The sequence below is a fragment of the Theropithecus gelada genome, chromosome 13, assembly GCF_003255815.1.
Source record: "Theropithecus gelada isolate Dixy chromosome 13, Tgel_1.0, whole genome shotgun sequence".
In the NCBI taxonomy this organism is placed as follows: domain Eukaryota; kingdom Metazoa; phylum Chordata; class Mammalia; order Primates; family Cercopithecidae; genus Theropithecus; species Theropithecus gelada.
The window spans coordinates 74,439,900-74,464,980 of record NC_037681.1 but is presented as its reverse complement, the minus strand read 5'-3'; the positions used below and the strand labels follow the sequence as shown (position 1 = coordinate 74,464,980).

Sequence of the window (25,081 nt, the reverse complement as noted above, 5' to 3'; positions counted from 1 at the left end):
GAGCTTTCAGAGAGAATAGCCCTGCTGACGTCTTGATTTCTGACCTCCAGTTTCTAGAATTGTGAGAGAATCAATTTATGTTGTCTAAGCTGCTCAGTTTGTGGTAATTTGTTACAGCAGCCTCAGGAAGGTAATAGAGGCTGAAAACAAAAAAGTAGCTGAGACAAGTGTCAACCAATTTAGAAGTTTATTTTGCCAAGGTTAAGGACATGTCATTGACACAGCCTCAGGAGGTCCTGACAGCATGTGCCCAAAGTGGTCGGGCTACACTTGGGTTTTATACATTTTAAGGAGCCATAAGACATCAATCAATACAAGTCTTCTATGCTTTATTTATAGGTTGATTCTTAAACATTGAAAACCTATCAACTATTTGCCATATTATAATTATGCAATCATCATTCACTATAAAACCAGTAAGTATGATTGCATCTGCAGGGAAAAAATGTAATTCTACCTCTGCCAATTAAGGTATCCTATTAGCTTCCTAATAATGGCACTATATTTGCTAAAATAAATTCATTTTGCTCCTGAAGCTATCTTTCCAGCTCTCACACATGTAATTTAGACTAGCTGCTTTCCAAGTCAGTTGCATACCTGTTTTCTGAGATTTCTTTGTATCATGCCTGGGTTAGGTCTACTGCTTTATGTATTCCATGTCCTCATTTGTCACAGATTTTTTTCCCACCTTGTTGGGGTAAAACTAATTTCAAGCAATTTTTTTCAGAAAGGATTAAACAGGTAATTTAATTTCCACAGGCTTCATATGTCTGAAAATGCCTTTACCTTTCCTGCTCATTTAATGATAGCTTGGGAATAGACTTAGTCCACAATCATTTTGTTTTCTTCAAAACTTTGAAGACATTTTGTTGCTTTTTAGCGTCTAGTGTATCTGATGACAAGTCTAATGCTGTGTCTTTCTTTTGCAGGTATCATACTTTTTTCTCTGGAAGATTTTATTAGACTGTTTTCTTTATCATTGGTTCTGTGATATTTTATCAGAGTGTTTCTAGGTGGTGAATCTTTTTTCATTCATCCTTCTTGGCACTCTATGAGTCCTATTTTTCACTTCTGGAAAATTTTCTTCAGTTATTTCTTTAATTATGTTCTTACATTTTCTCTATTCTATTCAGAATTTAGATACGTTCTTCCACATACATTTAGATAGATTCTTCCAAATACAGAGGGAAAATATAAAAAGAAAAAATATATAATATGAAGGATCAATCCAAGAGGACCATTTCCTTGACTTTCAGTTTTTTTCACTTTCTTTTTTCAGTGTTCCCCCTCCCCCCCCCAGTTTCTAGTTACTGATTTTTAATGGATGCATTGTTCTCATGACATGAATTTCTTTGAGGATTACACTTATAACTTTTAAGTATTTATCCCCCATTCCCGGAAATAGCTCTACTTCTTTCAGGTCAATTGTTTATTTTCATCTTTTTCTGTTGAGATTCTCCTTAAAAAAAAAAAAAAATCTTGGTCGGGCATAGTGGCTCACACCTGTAATCCCAGCACTTTGGGAGATTACCTGAGGTCAGGAGGTCTAGACCAGCATGGCCAACATGGTGAAACCCTGTCTCTCTGAAAATACAAAAATTAGCCAGAAGTCCTGGCAGGCTCCTGCAATTCCAGCTACTCAAGAGGCTGGTGCAGGAGAATCACTTAAACCTGGGAGGCGGAAGTTGCAGAGAGCCAAGATTGCACCATTGTACTCCAGCCTGGGTGACAAGAGTGAAACTTCATCTCAAAAAAAAAAAAAAAATTATTGAGTTCTTTTGTAAGTGAGCAGGGTACTAGCTGTTGGGTCTCACTTGAGGGTCCTTGAGTGAAGTGCAAGAAACGAGTTACCTCTTTCCTCCTCTCTTTCCACCCTGTACCCAAATAACGAATGCTTTGTTATGGAACATGAGGATGCTCAAATGCTTCCAGGGTAGACTGTTAAATTAAAAAGAGCAACAACAACAAAATAGATGTGGTTTTAGCCAGAAACAAATACTATTACTGCCAGGCTTTTTATGTGTAAAGGGCTGTGGTAAAAAGTTTGACTTGCTGTTTCATATAAATCTTACAATAATTCTGATTTTAGTCCTACATCGTTCTTCTGCTTCTGTTTCTAAGATTGGTACATCTCCAGGCTCTGCTGGCAAGAATGTCTTCTACATTGCTATAGCCTTCTTATGTATGCATGTGTGTTTGTTCTGGACTGCAGTTTTCTCTGCACTGGCTTAAACCTCAATATGATCCCACCTGCTTTCTCTTCCAGAATGAATGAATACATTTCAGTGGGATTTTGTTAGGAAGCGGAGGAAAATGTATGTGCTTAGTTTGTCTTGCATAGAGTGAGTAATCCTTTTTTTTTTTTTTTGAGGCAGTGTCTTGCATTGTCACCCGGCTGGAGTGCAGTTGCGTGATCACTGCTCACTGCCACCTCAACCTCTGGGGCTCAAGCAATCCTCCCATCACCTCAGCCTCCTCAGTAGCTGGGACTACAGGTGTGCACCAGCTTGCCTAGCTAATTATTTTATTTTTAAAATTCTTGGTTTCCCAGAGTGTTGGGATTACAGATGTGAGCCATGGCAACCAGCCAGTATTTGCTGAATAAATCAATGCTGTTGAGAAAATTGGGCAAAGCATACTGTTGTTTAAAAAGAAAATTATGGCTGTAGGATATAGGTAATTAGGTGAATCTTTTAAATCCTGTTTTAAAAAGTCCTATTTTTATTTTGTCCTATTTTAGAAAAGAATCTCAGCCAGGCGTGATGGCTCACGCCTGTAATCCCAGCACTTTGGGAGGCTGAGGCAGGCGGATCACCTGAGGTTGGGAGTTTGAGACCAGCCTGACCAACCTGGAGAAACCCTGTCTCTACTAAAAATAGAAAATTAGCCGGGCGTGGTGGCACATGTCTGTAATCCCACCTACTCTGGAGGCTGAGGCAGGAGAATCGCTTGAACCTGAGAGGTGGATGCTGTGGTGAGCCGAGATGGCGCCACTGCACTACTCCAGCCTGGGTACCGAGAGTGAAACTTCCTCTCTAAAAAAAAAAAAAAAAAAAAAAAGAAAGAAAGAAAACAATTTCAGTGGGGTTAAGCCCTACCAATGGAGTTACAAAATGAGGTAACTATCATCTCTCACCTTTTTTTTTTTTTTGGAGACAGAGTCTCACTTTGTTGCCTAGGCTAGAGTGCAGTGGCATGATTTTGGCTCGTTGTAGTCTCAACCTCCTGGGCTTAAGTGATCCTCTCACCTCAGCCTCCTCAGTAGCTGGGACTACAGGTGTGCGCCACCATGCTTGGCTAATTTTTTTTGTATTTTTTTGTAAGAGATAAGGTTTTGCCATGTTGCCCAAGCTGGTCTCGAACTCCTGGGCTCAAGTGATCTGCCCCCTCAAGCCTTCCAAAGTGCTGGGATTACAGGTGTGAACCTCTGTGCTTGGCTGCCTTTTTTGTTCTTTTTAAAATTGTAGGCCTTAATTTCATTTTGTTCCTATTCAGTGCTTAGCACAGTGCCTAGCATGTTGAAAATGTTCAATAAATGATACTACGTTTGTTTTACTTAAACTCTTTGCCTCTCATTTTCATCATCATAGAAAATAAGGATTAAATGAGTTAATATACGTAATGCACTTGGTATAGAATCTAGCATGTAGTTAGTGCTACATAAGTGTTAACCATTATTCTCTGACACATGAACACCTTTTTGTTTTTTTCTGTGAAGCTTTCTCTGATTCTGCTACTTTGAATTGGTAATTTGCCTTTCTGTATTCTGCTTGTATTTTATTTATTTGTTACTAGTTTTAGAGACAGAGTATTGTTGTGTTGCTCAGGCTGAAGTGCAGGGGCATTATGATATCTCACTGCAGCCTTGAACTTCTGGGCTCAAGAGATCCTTCTGCTTCATCCTCCAGAGTAGCTAGGACTGCAGACATGTGCCACTATGCCCAGCTAATTTTTACATTTTTGTAGAGACGTGGTCTCACTATATTGCCCAGGCGGGGAACCCCACCTCCGATATTCAACGTGGGTTCTTTTCTATTTCCCTAAGTGTTGGCTGGTCTGAGAAATAAAGGGAAAGAGTACAAAAGAGAGAAATTTTAAAGCTGAGTGTCCGGGGGAGACATCACATGTTGGCAGGTTCCGTGATGCTCCCTGAGCCGTAAAACCAGCAAGTTTTTATTAGCGATTTTCAAAAGGGGAGGAGTGTACAAATAGGGTATGGGTCACAGAGATCACATACTTCACAAGGTAATAAAAGATCACAAGCAAATGGAGGCAGGGCAAGATCACAGGACCACGGGATGGGGCGAAATTAAAATTGCTAATGAAGTTTTGGCATGCATTGTCATTGATAACATCTTATCAGGAGACAGGGTTTGATACCAGACAACCAGTCTGACCAAAATTTATTAGGCGGGAATTTCCTTGTCCTAATAAGCCTGGGAATGCTACAGGAGACCAGGGCTTATTTCATCCCTTTGTCTACGATCTTACAAGACAGCCATCCCCAAAGCGGCCATTTTAGAGGTCTCCCCTCAGGGACGCATTCTTTTTCTCAGGGATGTTCCTTGCTGAGAAAAAGAATTCAGCGGTATTTCTCCTATCTGCTTTTGAAAGAAGAGAAATATGGCTCTTTTCCGCCCGGCTCACTGGCAGTCAGAGTTTAAAGTTATCTCCTTTGTTCCCTGAACATTGCTATTACCCTGTTCTTTTTTCAAGGTGCCCAGATTTCATATTGTTCAAACACACATGCTATACAAACAATTTGTGCAGTTAATACGATCGTCACAGGGTCCCGAGGTGACATACATCCTCCTCGGTTTACGAAGATGATGGGATTAAGAGATTAAAGACAGGCATAGGAAATAACAAGGGTATTGATTAGGGAAGTGATAAGTATCCTTGAAATCTTCACTATTTATGTTCAGAGATTGCAGTAAAGACAGGCGTAAGAAATTATAAAAGTATTACTTTGGGGAACTAACAAATGTCCATGAAATCTTCATAATTATGTTCTTCTGCCATGGCTTCAGCCGGTCCCTCCCTTTGGGGTCCCTGACTTCCTGCAACAATGTTGCTCAGGCTAAAATGCAGGGGCATTATGATAGCTCACTGCAGCCTTGAACTTCTGGGCTCAAGAAATCCTTCTGCTTTATTCTCCAGAGTAGCTAGGACTGCAGACATGTGCCACTATGCCCAGCTAATTTTTACATTTTTGTAGAGACGTCGTCTCACTGTATTGCCCAGGCTGGTCTCAAACTACTGACTTCAAGTGATTCCCTTGCTTTGGCCTCCCAAATTGCTGATATTACAGGCACGAGCACCATACCCATCCCTCTGCTTGTATTTTATATCACATCTTTTATATTAAATAACATAGATTTGTTTGTTTGTTTTTTTGAGATGGAGATTCTCGCTTTGTCGCCCAGGCTGGAGTGCAGTGGTGCGATCTTGGCTCACTGCAAGCTCCGCCTCCCGGGTTCACGCCATTCTCCTGCCTCAGCCTCCCGAGTAGCTGGGACTATAGGCACCTGCCATCACGCCCGGCTAATTTTTTGTATTTTTAGTAGAGATGGGGTTTCACCGTGATAGCAAGGATGGTCTCAATCTCCTGACCTCGTGATCCGCCCGCCTTGGCCTCCCAAAGTGCTGGGATTACAGGCGCGAGCCACTGTGTCCAGCCTTGTTTGTTTCTCCACCAAATATGATTCTTGATAGCTGGGGACTGTCTTATTTATTTTGGTGGTCTCAATGCATAGTCATTGCTTGCCACCTATCATTAGTTCTCCCATTTGAGCTAGGTCTTAAGGAATGAGGAGGGTGGTGTGATTGGAGCACGAGGGGCAGGGGAGTACATCAGTGGGAAGTGAAATTTGACAAATACACTGACACCACCAGATTGACGAGATTGTAAATAGTTGAATGCCAGATTAAAGGATTTGAATTTATTTTATATGCAGTAGGAAGGGATTTTTGATTACTCACCTTAGTTCCGTATTTTAGGAAAGTAATTATGAGTGCAGAGTAGAGCATGTATTGGAAAGAGGAAAAGAGATTGGAAACAAGAAGAATATGTAAGAAACTCTGGCTCTTGACGTGTGTATGATAAGGCTCTTTAGTTGAGAATCTTTCAGTATGTAACCTTTTACTATCATGTAACCTTTTAAGCCTTATCACAAAAAGGCTTCAGGGCTTCCTTGGTAACTTCGTTTTGACTTTGTTAAAAGAAGAACTTTAGACAAAATGAATTTTGTCTGAAGACAGAATTTGTGTGTTAAAGGATTAATGAATGAGGCAGCACCCAAAACTAGAAGAAATTCAGGGAGCTCTGTTTTAATAGTGTAAGCAGCAGACCTTTGCAGGCTGAATATGGAAGCAAAGTAAAGAAATTACTTGATTGGACTGGGCATGGTGGCTTACACCTGTAATCCCAGCATTTTGGGAAGCTGAGGTAGGCGGATCACTTGAGCTCAGGAGTTCAAGACCAGCCTGGGCAACATGGTGAAACTCCATCTCTAATGCAAAAATTAGCCAGGCATGGTGGCACATGCCAGTAGTCCCAGCTACTTGGGAGGCTGAGGTGGGAGGATTGCTTGAGCCTGGGAGGTTGAGGCTGCAGTGAGCTGTAATTGTGCCACTGCACTCCAGCCTGGGCAACAGAGCAAGACCCTGTCTGAAAAGAAAAATAAAATTACTTGATTGTCATAGCTACTTGTTTGTCTTATTTGGGTACAATCTGGCAGAAAGTTGCTCGTTAGAGAATAGTTGTTGATTTCTGATTAAAATTAAGTTGTGACATCCTATGGATTGGGAGGAAATATTTGCAGGCCATACATGTGATAAGGGGTTAAAATTCAGAATATAAAAGGAACTCAAATAACTCTATAGAAAGAATACAAATAATCCAGTTAAAAAATGGGCAAGGAACCTGTATAGATATTTCTCAAAAAAAGACATACAAATGGCCAACAGATATATGAAAAGATGCTCAACATTACTAATCATCAGGGAAATGCAAATTAAAACCACAATGAGATGTCACCCCAATACGTGTCAGAATGACTGTTATCAAACAGATGAAAGATAAGTGTAGGTGACAATGTGGAGAAAGGGGAAACTTTGTACACTGTTAATGGCAATGTAAATTAGTACAGCCATTATGGAAAACAATGGAGGTTCCTCAAAAACCTAAAAACAGAATTACCATATGATCCAGCAATCCAACTTCTGGGTATTTACCTAAAAGATTGGAAATCAATATGTTGAAGAGATATCTGCATTCCCATGTTCATTGCAGCATTAATCACGATAGCCAAGACATGGAATCAACCTAACGTCCTTTGACAGATGAATGGATAAAGAAATATGTGGTATACATACTCTGTGGAGTACTATTCAGCCTTAAAAATGAAAGAAACTTTGTCATTTGTGACAACATAGGTGGGTTGGAGAACTTGAAGCAAAATGAGATAAGCCAAGTACAGGCAGATAAACACCGTATGTGCTTACTTATATATTTAATCTAAAATTGTTGAACTAAAAGAAACAGAGTAGAACAGTGGTTACCAGGGGTAGGGGGAGGGCATGGGGGAAGGGGGAGATGAAAGTCAAATGGGAGGAATTTTTTTCTTTGAGATATGTTGCACAGTATGGGGAATATAGTAGTGACTAATAATGTACACTTTATACTTGCTAAGAGTAAATTTCAACAGTTTTCACTATAAAAAATAAATATTTGAGGTGATGGATATGTTAATTAGATTGATTTAATTATTCCATATTGTATTCATAAATCATTACTTTGTACCCCATAAATATGAAACTGTAGTCAGTTGATAATTTAAAAATAAAAAGCAAAGATTAAGTTTTGTTTTACTATTTACATTGGGCTTCAGTTTGCTTACATAGGAACCCATCTTAGCCTAATGGCCTTCCAATTAAAGATTGCTTACACTTTCTTTTTTTGAGACAAGAATCCCACTCTGTTTCCCAGACCGGAATGCAGTGGCGCAATCTTGGCTCACTGCAATCTCTTCCTCCTGGGTTCAAGCAATTATCCTGACTTAGCCTCTTAATTTGGGACTTCAGGTGCCCGCCACCATGCCTGGCTAATTTTTTTGTATTTTTAGTAGAGATGGGGTTTCACCATATTGGTCAGGCTGGTCTCGAACTCCAGACCTCAGGTGAGCCACCCGCCTTCGTCTCCCAAAGTGCTGAGATTACAGGCGTGAGCCACCACACCCAGCCAAGATTGCTTATACTTTTAAAAAAATATTATATATATTGTTTTTAGCAAAACAAAGGGTAAAATTTAATATTAAAAAGGCACAAACACATTTTGTATATATTGTGAAAATACCATCTATTTTCTCCAAAAGCATATAAATTGATGCGAGTATCATAAACCTGTTTTTTTTTTCCTGTACTAAGTATGTTCAACATTTAATGTGTATTATGTGCAGGGAGGTAATGTGGGACCAAATTTTCTAGTTGGGAAAGGAGATGAGTACTGGCTTTAGTACAGTAAGTTTCCATGCTTGTGTAGCACAACTGGAGATGCCTTCATGTAACAGACATATGAAGAGGTTGAAAGAGTAGGCTGGAGATTGGAAGCTGTCCAAGTAAAATTGAAGCCTAAGATTTGATGAGTTTGTGTATCTGATGAAGAATAGTGTATGAGTTGTAATTGGAAGCACAATGAAATGTTTTTGTCTTTGGCTTTAGTGACATGGGATGCTTGATCACTAGTGTCTGATGCACCAGAGTAGCATGAAAATTGAAATCTTTGGGTTCAGTGAGGAAGTGGTCATTGGAGACTTGATACTACAATGATTGAGTGGTTTGGCAGAGTAAAGTTGAATTGGAAAGGCATTAAGATGAGTTGATAAGGAAGTGAAGCACTGTGTAGTTAAAAAATTTCTGTGAAGAATAAGAAAGCTGGAAGAACACAAGAAACTGTAGGATTAGTGGTGGTTTTTCCAGTTACAGTGTGTGTACATGTGTGGGTGAACCATTTATAAAGAGAAGGAGGCTCAGTACAATTAAGTAAAACAAGAAAATGAAATTGAAATATACTATTTTAGAAAGGTAAAATGAACTGAAAAAACCCCTGAAATCCAATAAAGCTAATTTTTGTCGTATAAATTTGACATACAGAATAAAAATTTTAGTACTGTAGTTGTCTTAGGAAGAGTTAAAATTCTTTGACATGGTAGCCACAGGATTACAAAATCTTTGAGTTTGTAATATATGCTTAGAGTGAATTCAAGGTTTTATTTTAGTTTTTTGAGACAGGATCTTGCTCTGTTGCCCAGCCTGGACTGCAGTGGTGTGATCATGGCTCACTGCAGCCTCGAACTCCTGGGTTCAGGCAATACTCCTGCCTCAGCCTTTTGAGTAGCTGGGCCTACAGGTGCATGCCACTACACCCGGCTAATTTTTAAATTTTTTATAGAGACAGGGTGCTGTTCCGTTGCTCTGGCTGGTCTCTAGTTCCTAGCCTGAAGTGATCCTCCCTTCACAGCATCCCAAAGTACTATGATTACAGGTGTGAGCCACTACACTGGCCAAATTCAAGGTTTTAGAAATCCATAAAAATAGATTGCTAAAAGCTGAATAAATTACTAGAGAATGCAGTCAGTATTTTTCCTAAAAAAAGATAGGCATAACAGGAACATTTGATAGGTAAGTTTTAACGTGATATGATGAAAGAGAATTTTAAAGCACATTTATCATCTAATTGCCTGGAAAGAAAGAACCAGAGATGGTAAATTACAAATATGATGCTTACATTGATATTCACAACTACCCAGGATGTAAGGATATGTACTTACTCATTGAGAGAGTATTCTCTGAATTTGTAATTTAAAAACAAGATGTATCTATGGAAAAGAGAAATCTAATATAATGACATGTTGACTGGAAAATGTTTGAAAAATATCTAATAGACCAAATATGGTTCTGGCATGATTGTAATCATTAGGAGTCTTGAAGAGATACTGAACCCATGATACTCTGAATATGTGATACTCTGAATATGTGAATATGTGATATATTTGAAATAATATTTATTAAGTATATCAGTCATTGTATAATGTTTTACATATATTATAAGTAAATAGGCACTTTAAAGATGTATAATAATATACATTTCAGTACTTGATTAGAAAATTAAAAATTTTGCCATTTAAGATGAATACATATTAATAGACAATGGTCAAACTTTTAAAGTCAGTCATAATGAAATGAGTCATGTTCATGCTTTTAAATATTCAGAGTTGACATCATCATAATCTTTGTTTCCCTAAATGATAACTTTACATATGGAGATAGTGGCATCTAGATGCTTACAGTTCTTGTGAATGTATTGTTTGGGAATGAGGAAAAGTATTATAATAGTATAGGAGTACAAAGACCAACTTCTAAAAATTTAAAAGTTGAGATTTAAAAGGAAATTTTAGTTTCTTTTCTAAATGTGGGGTTCACACACTTCTCTTGAATTTCTAAAACTGAACACCTCCCTAATATTTCTACTCTGAGGAGTGAGAATCTGAGTTTTGTGTTACATGTAATTAGGGCAGAAGGAGAGAAAATGTTTTGAAAGTGAGATCCAAGGGCTGTAAAGAGAGACTTGAGCTTTGCTAAGAAAACGAAAATACATAAGTAATTTGGCACCAGAGTTCTGTTTCTTCCTAGCTTGGAGGCTGCAAACCCCAGCTTCTGATAATGGAATTTAACTTCTCCATTTCAGTCAGGTTTCTCCCCATCCTAATGAAAATGAATATCCCTTCCCTGGGCTGTTAGAACACAATCTCCCTGTAAGTGATGATGGTATACCACATGTATATTCACAAATCTTCTAGTTTAACTTCTAATGGAAAACCTAGAAAGATGTGTAAATGGGGATCCCAAAGTAATCCCTCCCTCTTGATATTTTGTAAGCTAGTTATTAAGTGGTATTGACTTTAGGGAGTCACATACTTCTTTGGACTTTGTAAAATGAAAAACTAGATCTCTGCGTTGACTAACATGATTCTGAGCATGTCAATCTTAGATAGGCTCATTATATTTGTGGCAATGTATACACATCTGTCAAAATTAACTCAAACATCTTTATGTAACCAGTTACTATTTCATTATACACATGAAATTAATCATTAGTCTGGTTTAATCATTAATCTTGTTTACTTTCTGAAAAAACAAGCAGGGTAGTAAGAAAAGTTCATATGGGTTTTTAAAAACATGTCATAGAAGAATCCTGTGCTCCAAAGTCAGAGCAACCTGGATTTTAGCCATGTTAGATGCATAACTGAGTGCAAGTTACAATGGAAACAAGCTAGAGGAATTATCCAAAAAATGAGGACATATGGCTCCGTATGTAAAGTGCCTAGCACATCCTTATGAAATATTCATTAATAAATTTATCACCCTTTCTGTTTTACAGGACAAGAGAAATGCCTTCTGGAAAACTAATATTTAAAATGTTGGAAGATATTTAAAGTAGTTATGTAGCTGAGTAAATTACTAAGATATTAAACAGGAAAACATGAAAAGGACATGTAGGACAGTTTTATGTGAAAAACTTCTGTACTAATTATTAATCATGACTGGGTTTAAGGAGCTTTTAGTAAGTATCATATTACATTTAGTTTTATACTGAAGTTTTTATGGTGAAAGATTCTAGAGCGATTATATGTCCTATTGAGAAAGAAATAACCTATAATCAGGAATAACCTGAATAGTTTGAATCAGAGTTAATTCTATGTGAGTTAATAATTTGTTTCCTAGTTGAGTAGCAGCATACACCCAATTGATACTCTTCTTTAGGTGACAAGATAAAGAAAAAAAAAGTTACGTACAAATAATCAGGTAATGCCACTTCTTAAAAAAATACAATCTGGCCGGGCGCGGTGGCTCAAGCCTGTAATCCCAGCACTTTGGGAGGCCGAGGCGGGTGGATCACGAGGTCAGGAGATCGAGACCATCCTGGCTAACATGGTGAAACCCCGTCTCTACTAAAAATACAAAAAACTAGCCGGGCGTGGTGGCGGGCGCCTGTAGTCCCAGCTACTCGGAGGCTGAGGCAGGAGAATGGCGCGAACCTGAGAGGCGGAGCTTGCAGTGAGCCGAGATCGCGCCACTGCACTCCAGCCTGGGTGACACAGCGCGAGACTCTGTCTCAAAAAAAAAAAAAAAAAAAAACAATCTATGCATGTAACAAAATGGCACTTGTAGGCCATAAATTTATACAAATAAAAAATTATAGGCTGGGCATGGTGGCTCACACCTGTAATCCTAGCACTTTGGGAGGTTGAGGTGGGTAGATCACCTGAGGTTAGAAGTTCGAGACCAGCTTGGCCAACATAGTGAAACCCTGTCTCTACTAAAAATATAATTAGTTGGGTGTGGTGGCACGTGCCTGTAATCCCAGCTACCCGGAAGGCTGAGGCAGGAGAATCCCTTGAACCTGGGAGGTGGAGGCTGCAGTGAGCCGAGATTGGCACCACTGCACTCCAGCCTAGGCAACAGAGCGATACTTGGTCTCAAAAAACAAAACAAAATTATAATTCCAGGAGGTGCCTGTTCTTGGCTTCTGCCAGAGGTTACACTGTCCAGCCTGTGGGATGGCCAGACTGCAGGCTGCAAAGAAAAAAAAAAATACACACACACACACACACACACACATTGAGAGAGTGACACAGAGAGAGAGAGAGAGAAAGAATTCCAAAAGCTGTTTTAAAAACTAAATTTTCATTATATATGCCATTAATTTGTATTATCAGAAAGCCCATCTTTTTCAGTTTTGGTATAAGATTAATACAAAGTGAGTGACAGACCACATGATTAGTGATCACGATTTGTATAATGTAATTTATGCTTTTTACCTTCCATATAGTAAAATGCCTTTATTTAAAAAAGAAGAGGTACAGTACATTATACTTCCAAGGAAATTTTTATATTTAAAAAAAGCCAATTTTTGGCTTAAAACTGAAAGGGTTTCATTTAATACCTGAATAACAAGGAAATTCACAATTAAGGCTGAAATACTGTTCATATTATTGTGTATTTCTAGTCACGTTATTTTAAGCTTGTATATTTTAAACCATGGTTACAGAATTGTATATGAATATATTGAAGGCATAACTTTATATTTATTGGACTTTTGGTTTAATTCTTTAGAACTTCAACATAGTATTGGGATATGAAACAGGATTATTGTTACTCTGATAAAAACAAGACTGAACTGAGTCCTTCACTGTATTTTTCTAAATAACTCACTTCTAATGAGTAAGTGTTCAATAGCATAAAGTTAGGAAATCTTTATGTTATTAAAATTTGAATTTTTCTTTCACTGTATCCCATTCTTTTGAATATATGTGTTTTAGGACATTTCCAGTTAAAATACAAGTTTAGATAATATCCTGACTACATTAAAAATAAGATCTTTAAGTAAACATATTTCCAAATCATATTGCCATCGTGCACTGAAGATAATTCTCCGAAGACTAAAAGCTCTGCTTGTTTAGAAAAGTCAATGATTAGTTCTTTATATGCAATTGAGGTTCTGTTTCCCTTCTAAACGTTCCTTTACCAATTTTTCCAAAGCGAAAAGATGCTCATCTGCTTCTTCTGGCACAAGGTTCCTAATAGAATTTGCAAGTTCAAAAAGATATTCTGTATTTCTTCCACTTGGACCAGCTGCATTAAAAATTTGTTCAGCAATGTCTTCCAGAGGTGCAGGACCAAGATAATCAGGATTGTCACATGTTCCAATATATAGCAATACACTGAATGGTTTTGTTGTGGGATCTTTTGGATAAAAAATGACTGTTGTGGTTCTGTAGCCTCCTTTCTCTCTGAAGTCAAGGTATGCTTTTACTTCTTCTTCCTTTCCTACTGGCAATCTGTAAGCAACACCCCATACACATCCCTGTTGAAAAATGAAAAGAATACACTAGTATTTATAAGGCTAATTAAAATAAATGAAGATAGGTTGTGATCTAAGAAGTATCTCATATATTCTTTTCTGTTTGTTTTTGAGATGAAGTCTTGTCTGTTGCCCAGGCTGCGGTGTAGTGGCATGATCTTGGCTCACTGCAACCTCCGCCTCCCAAGTTCAAGCAATTCTCCTGCCTCAGCCTCCCCAGTGACTGGGATTACAGGAATGCACCACCATGCCCAGCTAATTTTTGTATTTTTAGTAGAGAAGGGGTTTTGTCATGTTGGCCAGGCTGGGCTCGAACTCCTGACCTCAAGTGATCTGCCTGCCTCGGCCTCCCAATGTGCTGGGATTACAGGCGTCAGCCACTATGCCTGGCCATATCTTGTATATTCCTAAAAGTGGGCCGGGAGGGCTGACGCCTGTAATACCAACACTTTGGGGGCCTAGGCGGGTGGATCCCGAGGTCAAGAGTGCAAGACCAGCTTGGCCAAGATGGTGAAATCCCGTCTTTACTAAAAATACAAAAATTAGGCGTGGTGGCAGGCACTTGTAATCCCAGCTACTCGGGAGGCTGAGGCAGGAGGATGGCTTGAACCCCGTGGCAGAGGTGGCAGTGAGCTGAGATCGCGCCACTGAACTCCAGCCTGGGTGATGGAGTGAGACTGTCTCAAAAAACAAACAAACAAAAAAAAGTCAATACAGTTTTTCTTCACTTAAAGTACACAGAAGAACATACTAAACAATAAAGGAAATAAGCACTTTAAAATCTCCATTGTGAGTAATTTCTTTGTATCATAGGCACAGCAAGATATTTTATCTTAAAATTTTTTTAAATTTGGTCTTTTTAAAAAAATAATGGGACTGAAATGAAAAATACGAGGCTTTCACTTGGTTATTAAAAAATTCTACAAACAAAGTGCCATTTGTTTATTAACTAATTAGGAGTTATTAGTTACTAATTTGAAGGTCTTTTTAATAAATGCTTTTCATAGTATAAATTATGAAAGCATTTCCTATTCCACACCATTGTTTATATTCCATTACTAACTGCTTGATTTTTGTTCATTAAAGTTCTTTCCAAAATTAAACATTTAATTTCACAATATAAAATTCTGAATCTGTATTCCAATAAAATGATTGAAAATATTTAAGAAACTGAGGTTGTTGGTTAAATAAAATTTTCTGGTGCTCCAAACCAGTTTTAAAATCACAGGTGCTACTGGGGTCTACTGGAGGGTGGAGGATGGGAGGAGGGAGAAGATCTAGAAAAATAACTAATCGATACTAGGCTTAATGTTTATACCTGGGTGATTAAATCATCTGTACAATAAACCCCCATGACACATGTTTACGAATGTAAAAAACCTGCACATCCTGTACATGTACTCCTGAACTTAAAAAAACAAAAACACAAAACACAACACACAAGTGCTATTGATACAATTAAGTAATAAAGAAAATAATTCCTCACTTAGATTTCTGCTGAAATTGAGACTCGTAGCAAAAGTGAAGCGAGATTTTGAGGGTTCCATTTAATTATTGGTGGTGGTCTGGCTGTCGGGGGGATATTTCCATTAATGTCAAAGGGGACCACAAAATTCTTAGTTAATACACTTGTTTTTTAAAAAAACCCACGACCAGGTGCGGTGGCTCACGCCTGTAATCCCAGCACTTTGGGAGGATGAAGCGGGCGAATCACGAGGTCAGGAGATTGAGAGCATCCTGGCTAACACGGTGAAACCCCGTCTCTACTAAAAATACAAAAAATTAGCCGGCGTGGTGGCGGGCGCCTGTAGTCCCAGCTACTGGAGAGGCTGAGGCAGGAGAATGGCGTGAACCCCGGAGACGGAGCTTGCAGTGAGCCGAGATGGCGCCACTGCACTCCAGCCTGGGCGACAGAGAGCGAGACTCCATCTCAAAAAACAACAACAACAACAACAACAAAAACCCCACAAAAACGAAAACTACATGCCATTTGTTTGTACATTGTTGTCTACCTTGCACTCTGCATTCTAACTTTTCTTACTGGCCTCATTTTTCACAAACACGAAAAAACCCACAAATACAGAGAAGAATTCTAAACTTAGGGTAGTTCAAATTGTCTGTAATGATTGTTAATCAAATTGAAACTGAGAAACATCTCAACATTTTATAAAATTAAAATTACACAAAAAGAATATTTATACCATACCGCAGGATCTTCAACAAGAGTCACAACTCTTCCAGGCTGTTTTGAAAAAGGTAAACAAATTTTTTTTCTTAATTAATAAAGTTCATTAAGTAGCTGAGTATTAGCAACATTTTTGACATGGAATATTTGAACTATATTTGCTTATAAGAAGCACTATTTCTTAAGCATAGTTATTTTTTATGATAAAGCTAAAGTGAATTAAGAGAACCTACCTCATCTAGAGACTGTGTTGGCCTTATTTCTAAAAGATTTCCATCAATTTATACATATTAGGTATATTATATTCACTTTACATGGATATATTGGAAAACATACCAGTAACTAAAGGTCATCTAAAATGAAAGGCAAATGGAAGCAGTAATTATAAATATTCTGGTTTTTCCCTTAGGAAAAAAGAAGGTTATAGATTTATTTGTTTATTTATTGAGACGTAGTTTTGCTCAACAAGCCCAAGCTGGAGTGCAATGGTGCAATCTCGGCTCACTGCAACCTCCAACTCCTGGGTTTACGCGATTCTCTCACATCAGCCTCCCGAGTAGCTGGGATTACACGTGCCCGCCACCATGTCCAGCTAATTTTTGTATTTTTAGTAGAGAGGGGGGTTTCACCATGTTGGCCAGGCTGGTATGGAACTCCTGACCTTAGGTAATCCACCCGCCTTGGCCTCCCAAAGTGCTTGGATTACAGGCATGAGCCACTGCGCACGGCCTATAGTTTTATTAGGGGAAAAAAAATATATGACATAAAGAGTGTTTTCCTATATATAGGGAAGTGACTTTCAAACTTCTAGTGTAGATCAAAATGACCTAGAGGGCTTGAGAAACACATTGTTAGGCCACACATCCAGAGTTTCTGATTCTGTAGGTCTGGAGCTGTCTAAGAATTTGCATTTGTAACAACTTCTCGCTGATTTCAGAAATTGTTTTGGGGCTCATACTTTAAGAACCACTGCTACTAGGGGATATTAAGAGTTTTTAAGTGCGAGAGATTGAGTGATTTACACTTCTGAGTTATGAAGGGTTCTTACCTTTCTGTATATGGTAATGGTGCTTCAAGGTAGGCATTCCTTTTACATTCATAAATGAACTTTACTTTGCCCTACTGAAAGGTCAGTATTAGAACTGGCCTATTCGTTTAGTTCTTATATGGAACAATCACTTGTGTTCTAGGCAATTTTATTTTCCCATTTTGGTTTTAACACAGGTCAGTTAACAATATTATGGAAACCTTCACTTTTTACTATTCAGCTTGAGGTTGAAATGATATATTATGAAGCCAAAACAAGTTTTATTTGTTTTCCCATTTCAAAGACTGATAAAACAGTCTTTGTTTATAAATGGAAAGCCTTAGAGAAAGTTCAAACTTGGAATGTTCCGTAATTTAAGGCACAAAGGTGACACATATCAGTGCCTGCAAGTTTTTTTTTTTTTAAATAAAAGTCATCCATAGAGTACCAAAGGCTGTATATGTACTGATACCTTAACATCATTCGTGGGAATGTTGAGTCATAAGCCACAATTTTACCTACCTGTGTGGCCAGTGTCTGGCACATAGTGAGCCTAAATCATACAGGCATTTGTGTCATCTTTGTTGCTATTTCCTTCTAGTCTGTATCTGTTCATATAGATAATTTGTAATCATGGAACACATGGGATTTTGGATTATGATTTCTCATTTAATTTTCCTTGTTAGTCTTCTCATACATTTTAATAGTTGCATAATATTGTGTCATTGATGAACTATAAACATTCCTGTGTTCTTGGACATTTAGATTTCTGACTTGTTTTCTTTTTAAGATAATGCTATAATGAGGATACATATATTGGTGAAGGTCAAGTAGATATTACCATATTATTTTCAATTTCAAAGTTAATTAGAAGTTATTTATGAATACCTACTGTGTGCTATGGAGAAGAGGAACTCTTGATTCTTGGTTCCAGTAGCTTATATTGTCATTCTAGAATGCAAACTAACATATGAAATAAATAGAGCTTATGGACTAAGTATGGTATTAAGTGCAGTTAGAATTCTGAGTCTTAGGTGATCAGAAAGACACCTTATTTTTTAGCTCCTCTTTTTTTTTTGAGACAGAGTTTCACTCTTGTTGCTCAGGCTGGAGTGCAGTGGTGCAATCTCGGCTCACCGCAACCTCTGCCTCTCAGGTACAAGCAATTCTCCTGCCTCAGCCTCCAGAGTAGCTGGGATACCGGCATGCACCACCACGCCCAGCTAATTTTGTATTTTTAGTAGAGACGGGGTTTCTCCATGTTGGTCAGGCTGGTCTTGAACTCCTGACCTCAGGGGATCCACCCGCCTCGGCCTCCTAAAGTGCTGGGATTATAGGCGGGAACCACTGCGCCCGGCCCAGCTCCTTTCTCCTTTTAAAAAATCACGGACTGTTGTGTTGACTAGGCAATTTCTGATCATCAGTCTGTTCTGACAGCATACATATCTCAATGTGTTATGTAATACACTGTACGTTTTGGTCAAGACTAGAGTACTAAAGTATGTTGTTATAACCACACACATAAATATTTCATACTTGGCCATTATAATTGGAGGCTGGGCTAAAGGTTTTCTCTTCAGAATGGCAATTTTAAATATTCGTATTAAAACTGAGAACTCTCAAACTCCTGGCCTCAAGCAGTTCTCCTGGCTCAAACTTCCAAAGTGTTGAGATCACAGGCATAGCCACTGGGCCCAGCCAAAACTGACAACTCAGAAGCCATTTTATTTAGCTTAATTCTTTAATGTCTTGAATATTGTTTTAGAACATTCTTGGAGATACTTTGGCCATGACATTTCTGTTGATCTATAAATGTGCATTTACCTTAAGCCATTTGCCTCTTTTCAGGTCATTGTGTCCAATGTCCCAATAGGCCAGTATAGTCTACTTAAAAGCTAAGTTCTTAAGTGATCAATTGTAGTTGAGATAGAATGGTTTCTAACTCAGCTTCTTTTCGTGATTTTAATCCCGCGACTCTTTTATGAGCAGGTGCAAACTACTTTAGAGCCTTGATCTTTTCCCATTTCCATTGACCAATTTCCAAATTATTAGTTACCTCAATCTTAGTTTTCTTTATGGGTTAGTTGTTTTGTAGCCAGTACAAAGCTGATTTGCATAAGCAGTGAGCTGCTGCTAATTCTCTATACATATATTAATGCCTTTGTATGACAAGACTGAAAAGTGGATCAAATAACTTATATTTCACATTATAATTATGAGAACCATCAAGAAAGTAACATTATAATAATGCTGGATATAGTAATGAGCTTGGTACTGTGTTACTCATATAACCAGAACTTCATTTAACTTCGCTAGTACCTGAAAACCAAAGTGAGTTCCTCGATAACTAGAGAAAATTTCGGAAACTCGTTCTGTAATCCTAGGTGTCAGAAAATAAAACACTTGAAAGATGCAGAGAAATCCTAGAAGTAACATGCACGTTTAATCGCAAACCCATGAAAGTCGGCTAGAACGCAGAAATGCCAACAAGTTTAATTGCTAAAAAGCTGAATTTGCAACTTGATTTTACTATTTCAACTATGTAGTGACCTGAAAATTCATCTTCCCGCCAGTGGGATTTTTTTTTTCCCCTCTCCGCACTCAGCCTGGCGCGAGCTCGTGTGCCCGTGCCCGCGCTTCTCGCCGCCTCTAGAAACTAGCCACCGGCATCTTAAGCAGCTTCGGAAGGAGTGCCCGGGCTGGGTTAGAGATGGCGGGCAGGTGGCAGGGAAAATCTACAGAAATAAGTGTTGCCCCAAGCCATGTGCTTGGCCCCCATGAAACGCTAAGGTGTGGTTCCCTAGGGTGTGAGTGCTGTGTGTGGAGTTGGGGAGCGGGGGTCCGGGGGCAGTAAGTGTGGGGAGCTGGCCGGCGCCTCACCTTGCCGGGGACCCCGCGGTGGTCCGTGCTGCCCTGCCAGAAGCGCCTGCTGTAGTTTGTGATGTATCCGACCAGCTTGTCCTGATAGGGGAAATCCACCTTCCAGATCAGGGACCCGTAACCAAAAACCCACATCTTTTCGCGGCTCCTCTGCCACGGCGACGGTGAACCCTAGTTGTCGCCGCGCCGCGGGAGACTGCAGCCTCCGGTAAGCGAGTAACCGGCTGCGCGGGGCGCAGGCGCGATGGCTACTTGGGGCGCAAAGCGCACTGGGAGTTTGGATCCAGAAAGGTTTTCCGAGTGAGTCTCAGTCAGCTTTATTTTTTTTCCTTGATTAGGGAGTCAAGAGGCATTAACTTTCGGTGTAGTAAGCAACGGATTCTTTTGCAGCCTCTGTAAATCACCCTAACCTACCTTTAGTGCGCGTGTGCAGAAAACTACAACACCCACAATGCTTTTTGGAGCTATTTGGCTCTGAAATTGGAACTGGACTTATTTCTAATGGGGGCGAGGAAGGAGAAAAGGGCAGGAGTCGTCACTCGTGGTGTCGAGATACGGAGGCGGTGTACCAGCACCGCAGGCAGCACCTAGAAACACGTTTTGCTCTGCTTTGGAAATTAGATTTTTGCCTATATAACAGCAGCAGGAGGAATGTAATCCATATTTGATTTTATGTCCTCAAAAGAATGTCTTTTGCCTTTCAAATAAAAGCGGGAAGTTTACAATAGAAGTTTACGCCTGTGAAAGAGTATGTGTCATTTCAGTGGGAATTGTTTATATATTTATTTATTTATTTATTTATTTATTTTTGAGACAGAGTCTCCGTCTGTAGCCCAGGCTGGAGTGCAGTGGCGCGATCTCGGCTCACTGCAAGCTCCGCCTCCTGGGTTCAGGCCATTCTCCTGCCTCAGCCTCCTAAGTAGCTGGAACTACAGGCGCCCGCCACCACGCCCGGCTAATTTTTTGTATTTTTAGTAGAGACGGGGTTTCACTGTGGTCTCGATCTCCTGACCTCGTGATCCGCCCACCTCGGCCTCCCAAAGTGCTGGGATTACAAGCGTGAGCCACCACGCCCGGCCTGTTTATATATTTAAATTTTACACAAATTTATTCATCTTTAGTATTATCAGTGACTTGTTCACAAAAGAGCAGGCAAATGTTCTTAACTTGGGGCCCCTGTAAAGGCTTTGGAAACGAGCTGGGGAACCTGCCGAATTTGTGTACAAAATTTGGGGTGTATACTTTTCTGAGGGGAAACTACAGCTTTCATGAGTTTCTCCAAGGCGTCAGGGATCCTAAAATTTTTTGAAGATCTGCTCGTTAGAGCTCTTGCTGCAAAATATTGTTTAGGAAACTCGCTTGGACTATCATGGCTGTGTCTGTGTGTGAAAACAGAAGCCTTACCAAGTGATTGTTCTTTCTTGAAGATTTTTATACTGTGGTTTTGAATGCTAAAACACTCAGATTCAAGGGGTATTATTTCTTTTCTTTTTTTTTTTTTTTTTTGAGACGGAGTCTCGCTCTGTCACCCAGGCTGGAGTGCAGTGGCCGGATCTCAGCTCACTGCAAGCTCCGCCTCCCGGGTTCACGCCATTCTCCTGCCTCAGCCTCCCGAGTAGCTGGGACTATAGGCGCCCGCCACCTCGCCCGGCTAGTTTTTTGTATTTTTTAGTAGAGACGGGGTTTCACCGTGTTAGCCAGGATGGTCTCGATCTCCTGACCTCGTGATCCGCCCGTCTCGGCCTCCCAAAGTGCTGGGATTACAGGCGTGAGCCACCGCGCCCGGCCTATTTCTTTTCTTATAAAGAAATCAGCAGGAAGCTACCAAACAAACAAAAAAACAAGTCTTTTCCTATTTTCTCTAAGTTGTAGTTTCAAATTGCCTGACATGTTTGCTAACCCTTTTCTGAAAAATTTCGAATATACAGAAAACTTAGATAAAAAGAGTGTAATGACCAATACGTTTCATCTAGATCCGATAATTACCATTTTTCACAGTTGCTTTACTTCCTTTTTACTCTATACTTTTAAATGGAAAACATTTGAAGTAAGTTGCATGTGTTACGACGTTTTACTGCCACATGCTCTACATGTATCTTATAAGAATAAGGACATTCATCCTAGAACAAGTTTCCTAAAAAAAAAAATAAGGACATTCTCCTCATAACTGTAATGCCATTATCACATCTAAGAAAATTAACAATAGTTATGTAATCAAATATGTATTCCATATCCAAACTGCTTCGTAGAGTCACTAACAAGAAATTGTGTCTTCGAGAGAGTCACATGAGAGCTGTACTGGACTCTGACTGGAGGGGAACTTGAAGTGAGCATTGGAGGGAGATGATGATGCGGGCAAGAACTCTGTTAAGAACTTTCTGGGCTATGTAGGAAAGTGGGGCTCGTCTCTTTATGGTGTTCTATGTTGGTTTCAATATGCTCAGTCAGTACGACTATTTGGTCAAGCATAGAGAACCTGAGTGTTTAACCTCTTCTGGAAAGGACCAGCAGGTGCAGGAAGACTAGAATGACACCTATCTTTCACTGCTTTTCTGGACTTTTTGGGTTTAGTTGTTTCCTATAGAGGGCTATATATTGAGACTGAGCATTGCTGGTAGTGGAATGGTCATCTCTGCATAATGTAGTGTTCACTGGGGATTAAGTAGAGGTGCTCTCATCAATGGAGCACCAAAGAGTACATTGTGGTGGGGTATGAACAGGAGCAGAAGCCTGCTGCTCAAACATTTCCAGAGGAGGAAAGATAGAACACTTAAAAGTCCCTTCATGTTTTTAGTAGGAACATTCCAAAGAATTCTAATCTGCCAAACGGAGAAACTTCCTGGTTTAGGCACCAGCAGAGACTGTGGCGTGGTAGTCACTTTCTGTATTGTGGGCCCTTCTTTGGCAGTCATGTGAGAGATACTAGACAGGCCCACCGTGATCTGCTAACCTCTAGGAGTGAAGTGTTGTTTTATTGACTATAGTATCATCCTTCTACCTTGTTTTGTAGACTGGTCAAACAAATGGATTTTACAGAGGCTTATGCGGACACGTGCTCTACGGTTGGACTTGCTGCCAGGGAAGGCAATGTTAAAGTCTTAAGGAAACTGCTCAAAAAGGGCCGAAGTGTCGATGTTGCTGATAACAGGGGATGGATGCCAATTCATGAAGCAGCTTATCACAACTCTGTAGAATGTTTGCAGATGTTAATTAATGCAGGTAAAGTAAATTTAAGGTATGGAGGCTTCGCTTACAAGCTGGGTTAATAAAACATAAAAAAATTATAATACATAACTTATTAACAGCAGTATTTGTTTCCCTTTCTATAGTCATAAAATAACTGCCTGAATTTATTTATTAAGGATAGTAAGATTACTTGCCTTGGATTCAATTCGTATGATATTCTAGTTGGACATTTTATATGCAAGTGCCTCTGTCTGGTCTCTTTTTATTGACCGAGCTAGGTGACATGGGAGAAGTAGTCTGCTGTTTGAATTTAAGCATTTGGTAGTTACTGGTCATGTTTATTCTTTCTTCCTTTACCAAACAGAAAGAGCAATCATACTGAAATTGAGGATGTGTTTTGATTGAATTAGTCTTTTTCTTTTTAAACACTTTTTAATACTTTTGGGAATCTTTACAACTACTTAGCATGAGACAAGATGCCTGCCTTCCTGATGCTTTTCCTTATCAAGGAAAACAGATGACAAATATCTAAACAAACAAGATAATTTAAAAAGGTAAAAGTGTCATGAAGAAAAGAAAACACAGTAGAGATAAGAAAACAAATGGGATAGAGAATAATGGTGTGCTACTGCACATCTCTTTACATCTCTGCATTCAGTGACTTCATGCTTGCGGTCTATCATGGTAGGAGTATTTACAGCACAGAAATAAGCTAGTGCTACAAACCAGTGCTATAAACTGGGTTTTCTTCTTCCTGGACAGCTAGTTGTTAAACGTTAACCAGCATGCTACTGAGTGAAGAGGACTGACTAAAGGCGAGATTCTGACATTTAGTAGAGAGGGGGTAGGAAGAAAACAGATGGTGGATTGAGCATTGCTTTGTAATAGTCATTGTGCCACATGCTCAAGTTTGTCTTCTTTAATATTTATAAAAGTGGTGTTAGAGGCAGTATTCTCCTCATTGGTGAAAAGACCAAGGCTCAGAGAAGTTGACTTGTAAAAGGTTACATAATAAACTAGGGTATTTGATTTGAACCCATTTCTCTGACTCTAAAGCCCTTTTTTTCTCTCATACCATGCTTCTAACATTTAATTGAATGAATTTATAGCATTCAGTTAAACTGAGGTTGACTATAATACTCTGCATTGTAACACTCAGAGAACCGTTTACATTTCATTGATCATGGAAATTCAGACCCTCTTCCCTTCATACTTATCATCACCAGGTATAGGTGCTTAAAATACAGACTTCTGGGTCCATAGCTCGTCAGAACTACTAATTTGTTACCTCCTGGACAGGAAAGGAAATAATCTTTACATTGTTTTTAGTAGTGGTAGGTGGTTTTTTGTTTGTTTGTTTGTTTTGTTTTTTGTCTTAACAGGTAAGAGATGGTAAGGCTAAACTCCCTAAATCGTACTGCAGGAAATTTGTCATGATTGTTTTTAAAATCACATGTTCAAGTGTCTAGTGTCTATTATAGTTAATAGATATTATTCCTCTAATTTCAAATGCTTAAGATATGTTTTCAGAATCTGTTTGAAGTTAACTATAAAGCTTGAGTTCCCAGACTATTTGTAGTAACAAAGATGTGAGTTTGAATATCCTTTTCTAGGCAAAAAGCTCATTTCCAATATACTGTTACGTCTCTTCTTCATATCAGAATAGCATAGTTTATGTTACAGATTTTTTTCCTTTATCTGCTGAGTAAAGTTGGGCATGCTTTTGGCTAAAGGCATTTGAACTGGCTGTTAAATTCATCTCTACAGTTGTCCCTCTGTATCCACAGGGATTTGATTCCAAAATGTCCACGGACACCAAAATTCATGGATGCTCCTCAAGTTCTGCAGTCTGTCCTGAAGATAGAAAAATGTCTTATAC

General features: G+C 39.1%; 2 protein-coding genes across 6 annotated transcripts in view; one reads left to right on the top strand and one right to left on the bottom strand.

Moving 5' to 3' along the window:
* Positions 1-25,081, top strand: part of ASB3 (ankyrin repeat and SOCS box containing 3) — a 123,761-nt gene that overhangs the window by 2,482 nt on the left and 96,198 nt on the right. For 2 of the 4 annotated variants that reach the window (XM_025405767.1, XM_025405768.1), the window contains exon 2: positions 23,027-23,235. The exons of 1 other annotated variant lie outside the window; for it this stretch is intronic. In XM_025405767.1, the coding sequence (XP_025261552.1) occupies positions 23,040-23,235 (196 nt within the window). In that variant the 5' untranslated portion in view covers positions 23,027-23,039. Of the gene's footprint in view, positions 1-19,807; positions 19,927-23,026; positions 23,236-25,081 lie in introns of those variants that run through there. One more of the 4 variants, XM_025405766.1, reaches the window with a different exon arrangement.
* On the bottom strand, positions 12,883-20,255 carry CHAC2 (ChaC cation transport regulator homolog 2). 2 transcript variants are annotated; one of them, XM_025405775.1, is made up of 3 exons: positions 20,017-20,255; positions 16,131-16,166; positions 12,883-13,927 (listed from the first exon to the last, which is right to left on the bottom strand). In XM_025405775.1, exons 1-3 carry the CDS (start codon positions 20,149-20,151, stop codon positions 13,544-13,546), a joined length of 555 nt encoding a protein of 184 aa, XP_025261560.1. In that variant the 5' UTR covers positions 20,152-20,255; the 3' UTR covers positions 12,883-13,543. The 2 variants fall into 2 exon arrangements, with proteins under 2 accessions (XP_025261560.1, XP_025261561.1); XM_025405776.1 differs by having other exon boundaries at positions 16,126-16,166; positions 20,017-20,220.

Coding starts and splice junctions, on each gene's coding strand:
- CHAC2 (XM_025405775.1), bottom strand. CDS start 20,151: ATGTGGGTTTTTGGTTACGGGTCCCTGATCTGGAAGGTGGATTTCCCC. Junction 16,167..20,016: donor ACCGCGGGGTCCCCGGCAAG/GTGAGGCGCCGG, acceptor TTTTCAAAACAG/CCTGGAAGAGTTGTGACTCT. Junction 13,928..16,130: donor CTCTTGTTGAAGATCCTGCG/GTATGGTATAAA, acceptor ATTTTTCAACAG/GGATGTGTATGGGGTGTTGC.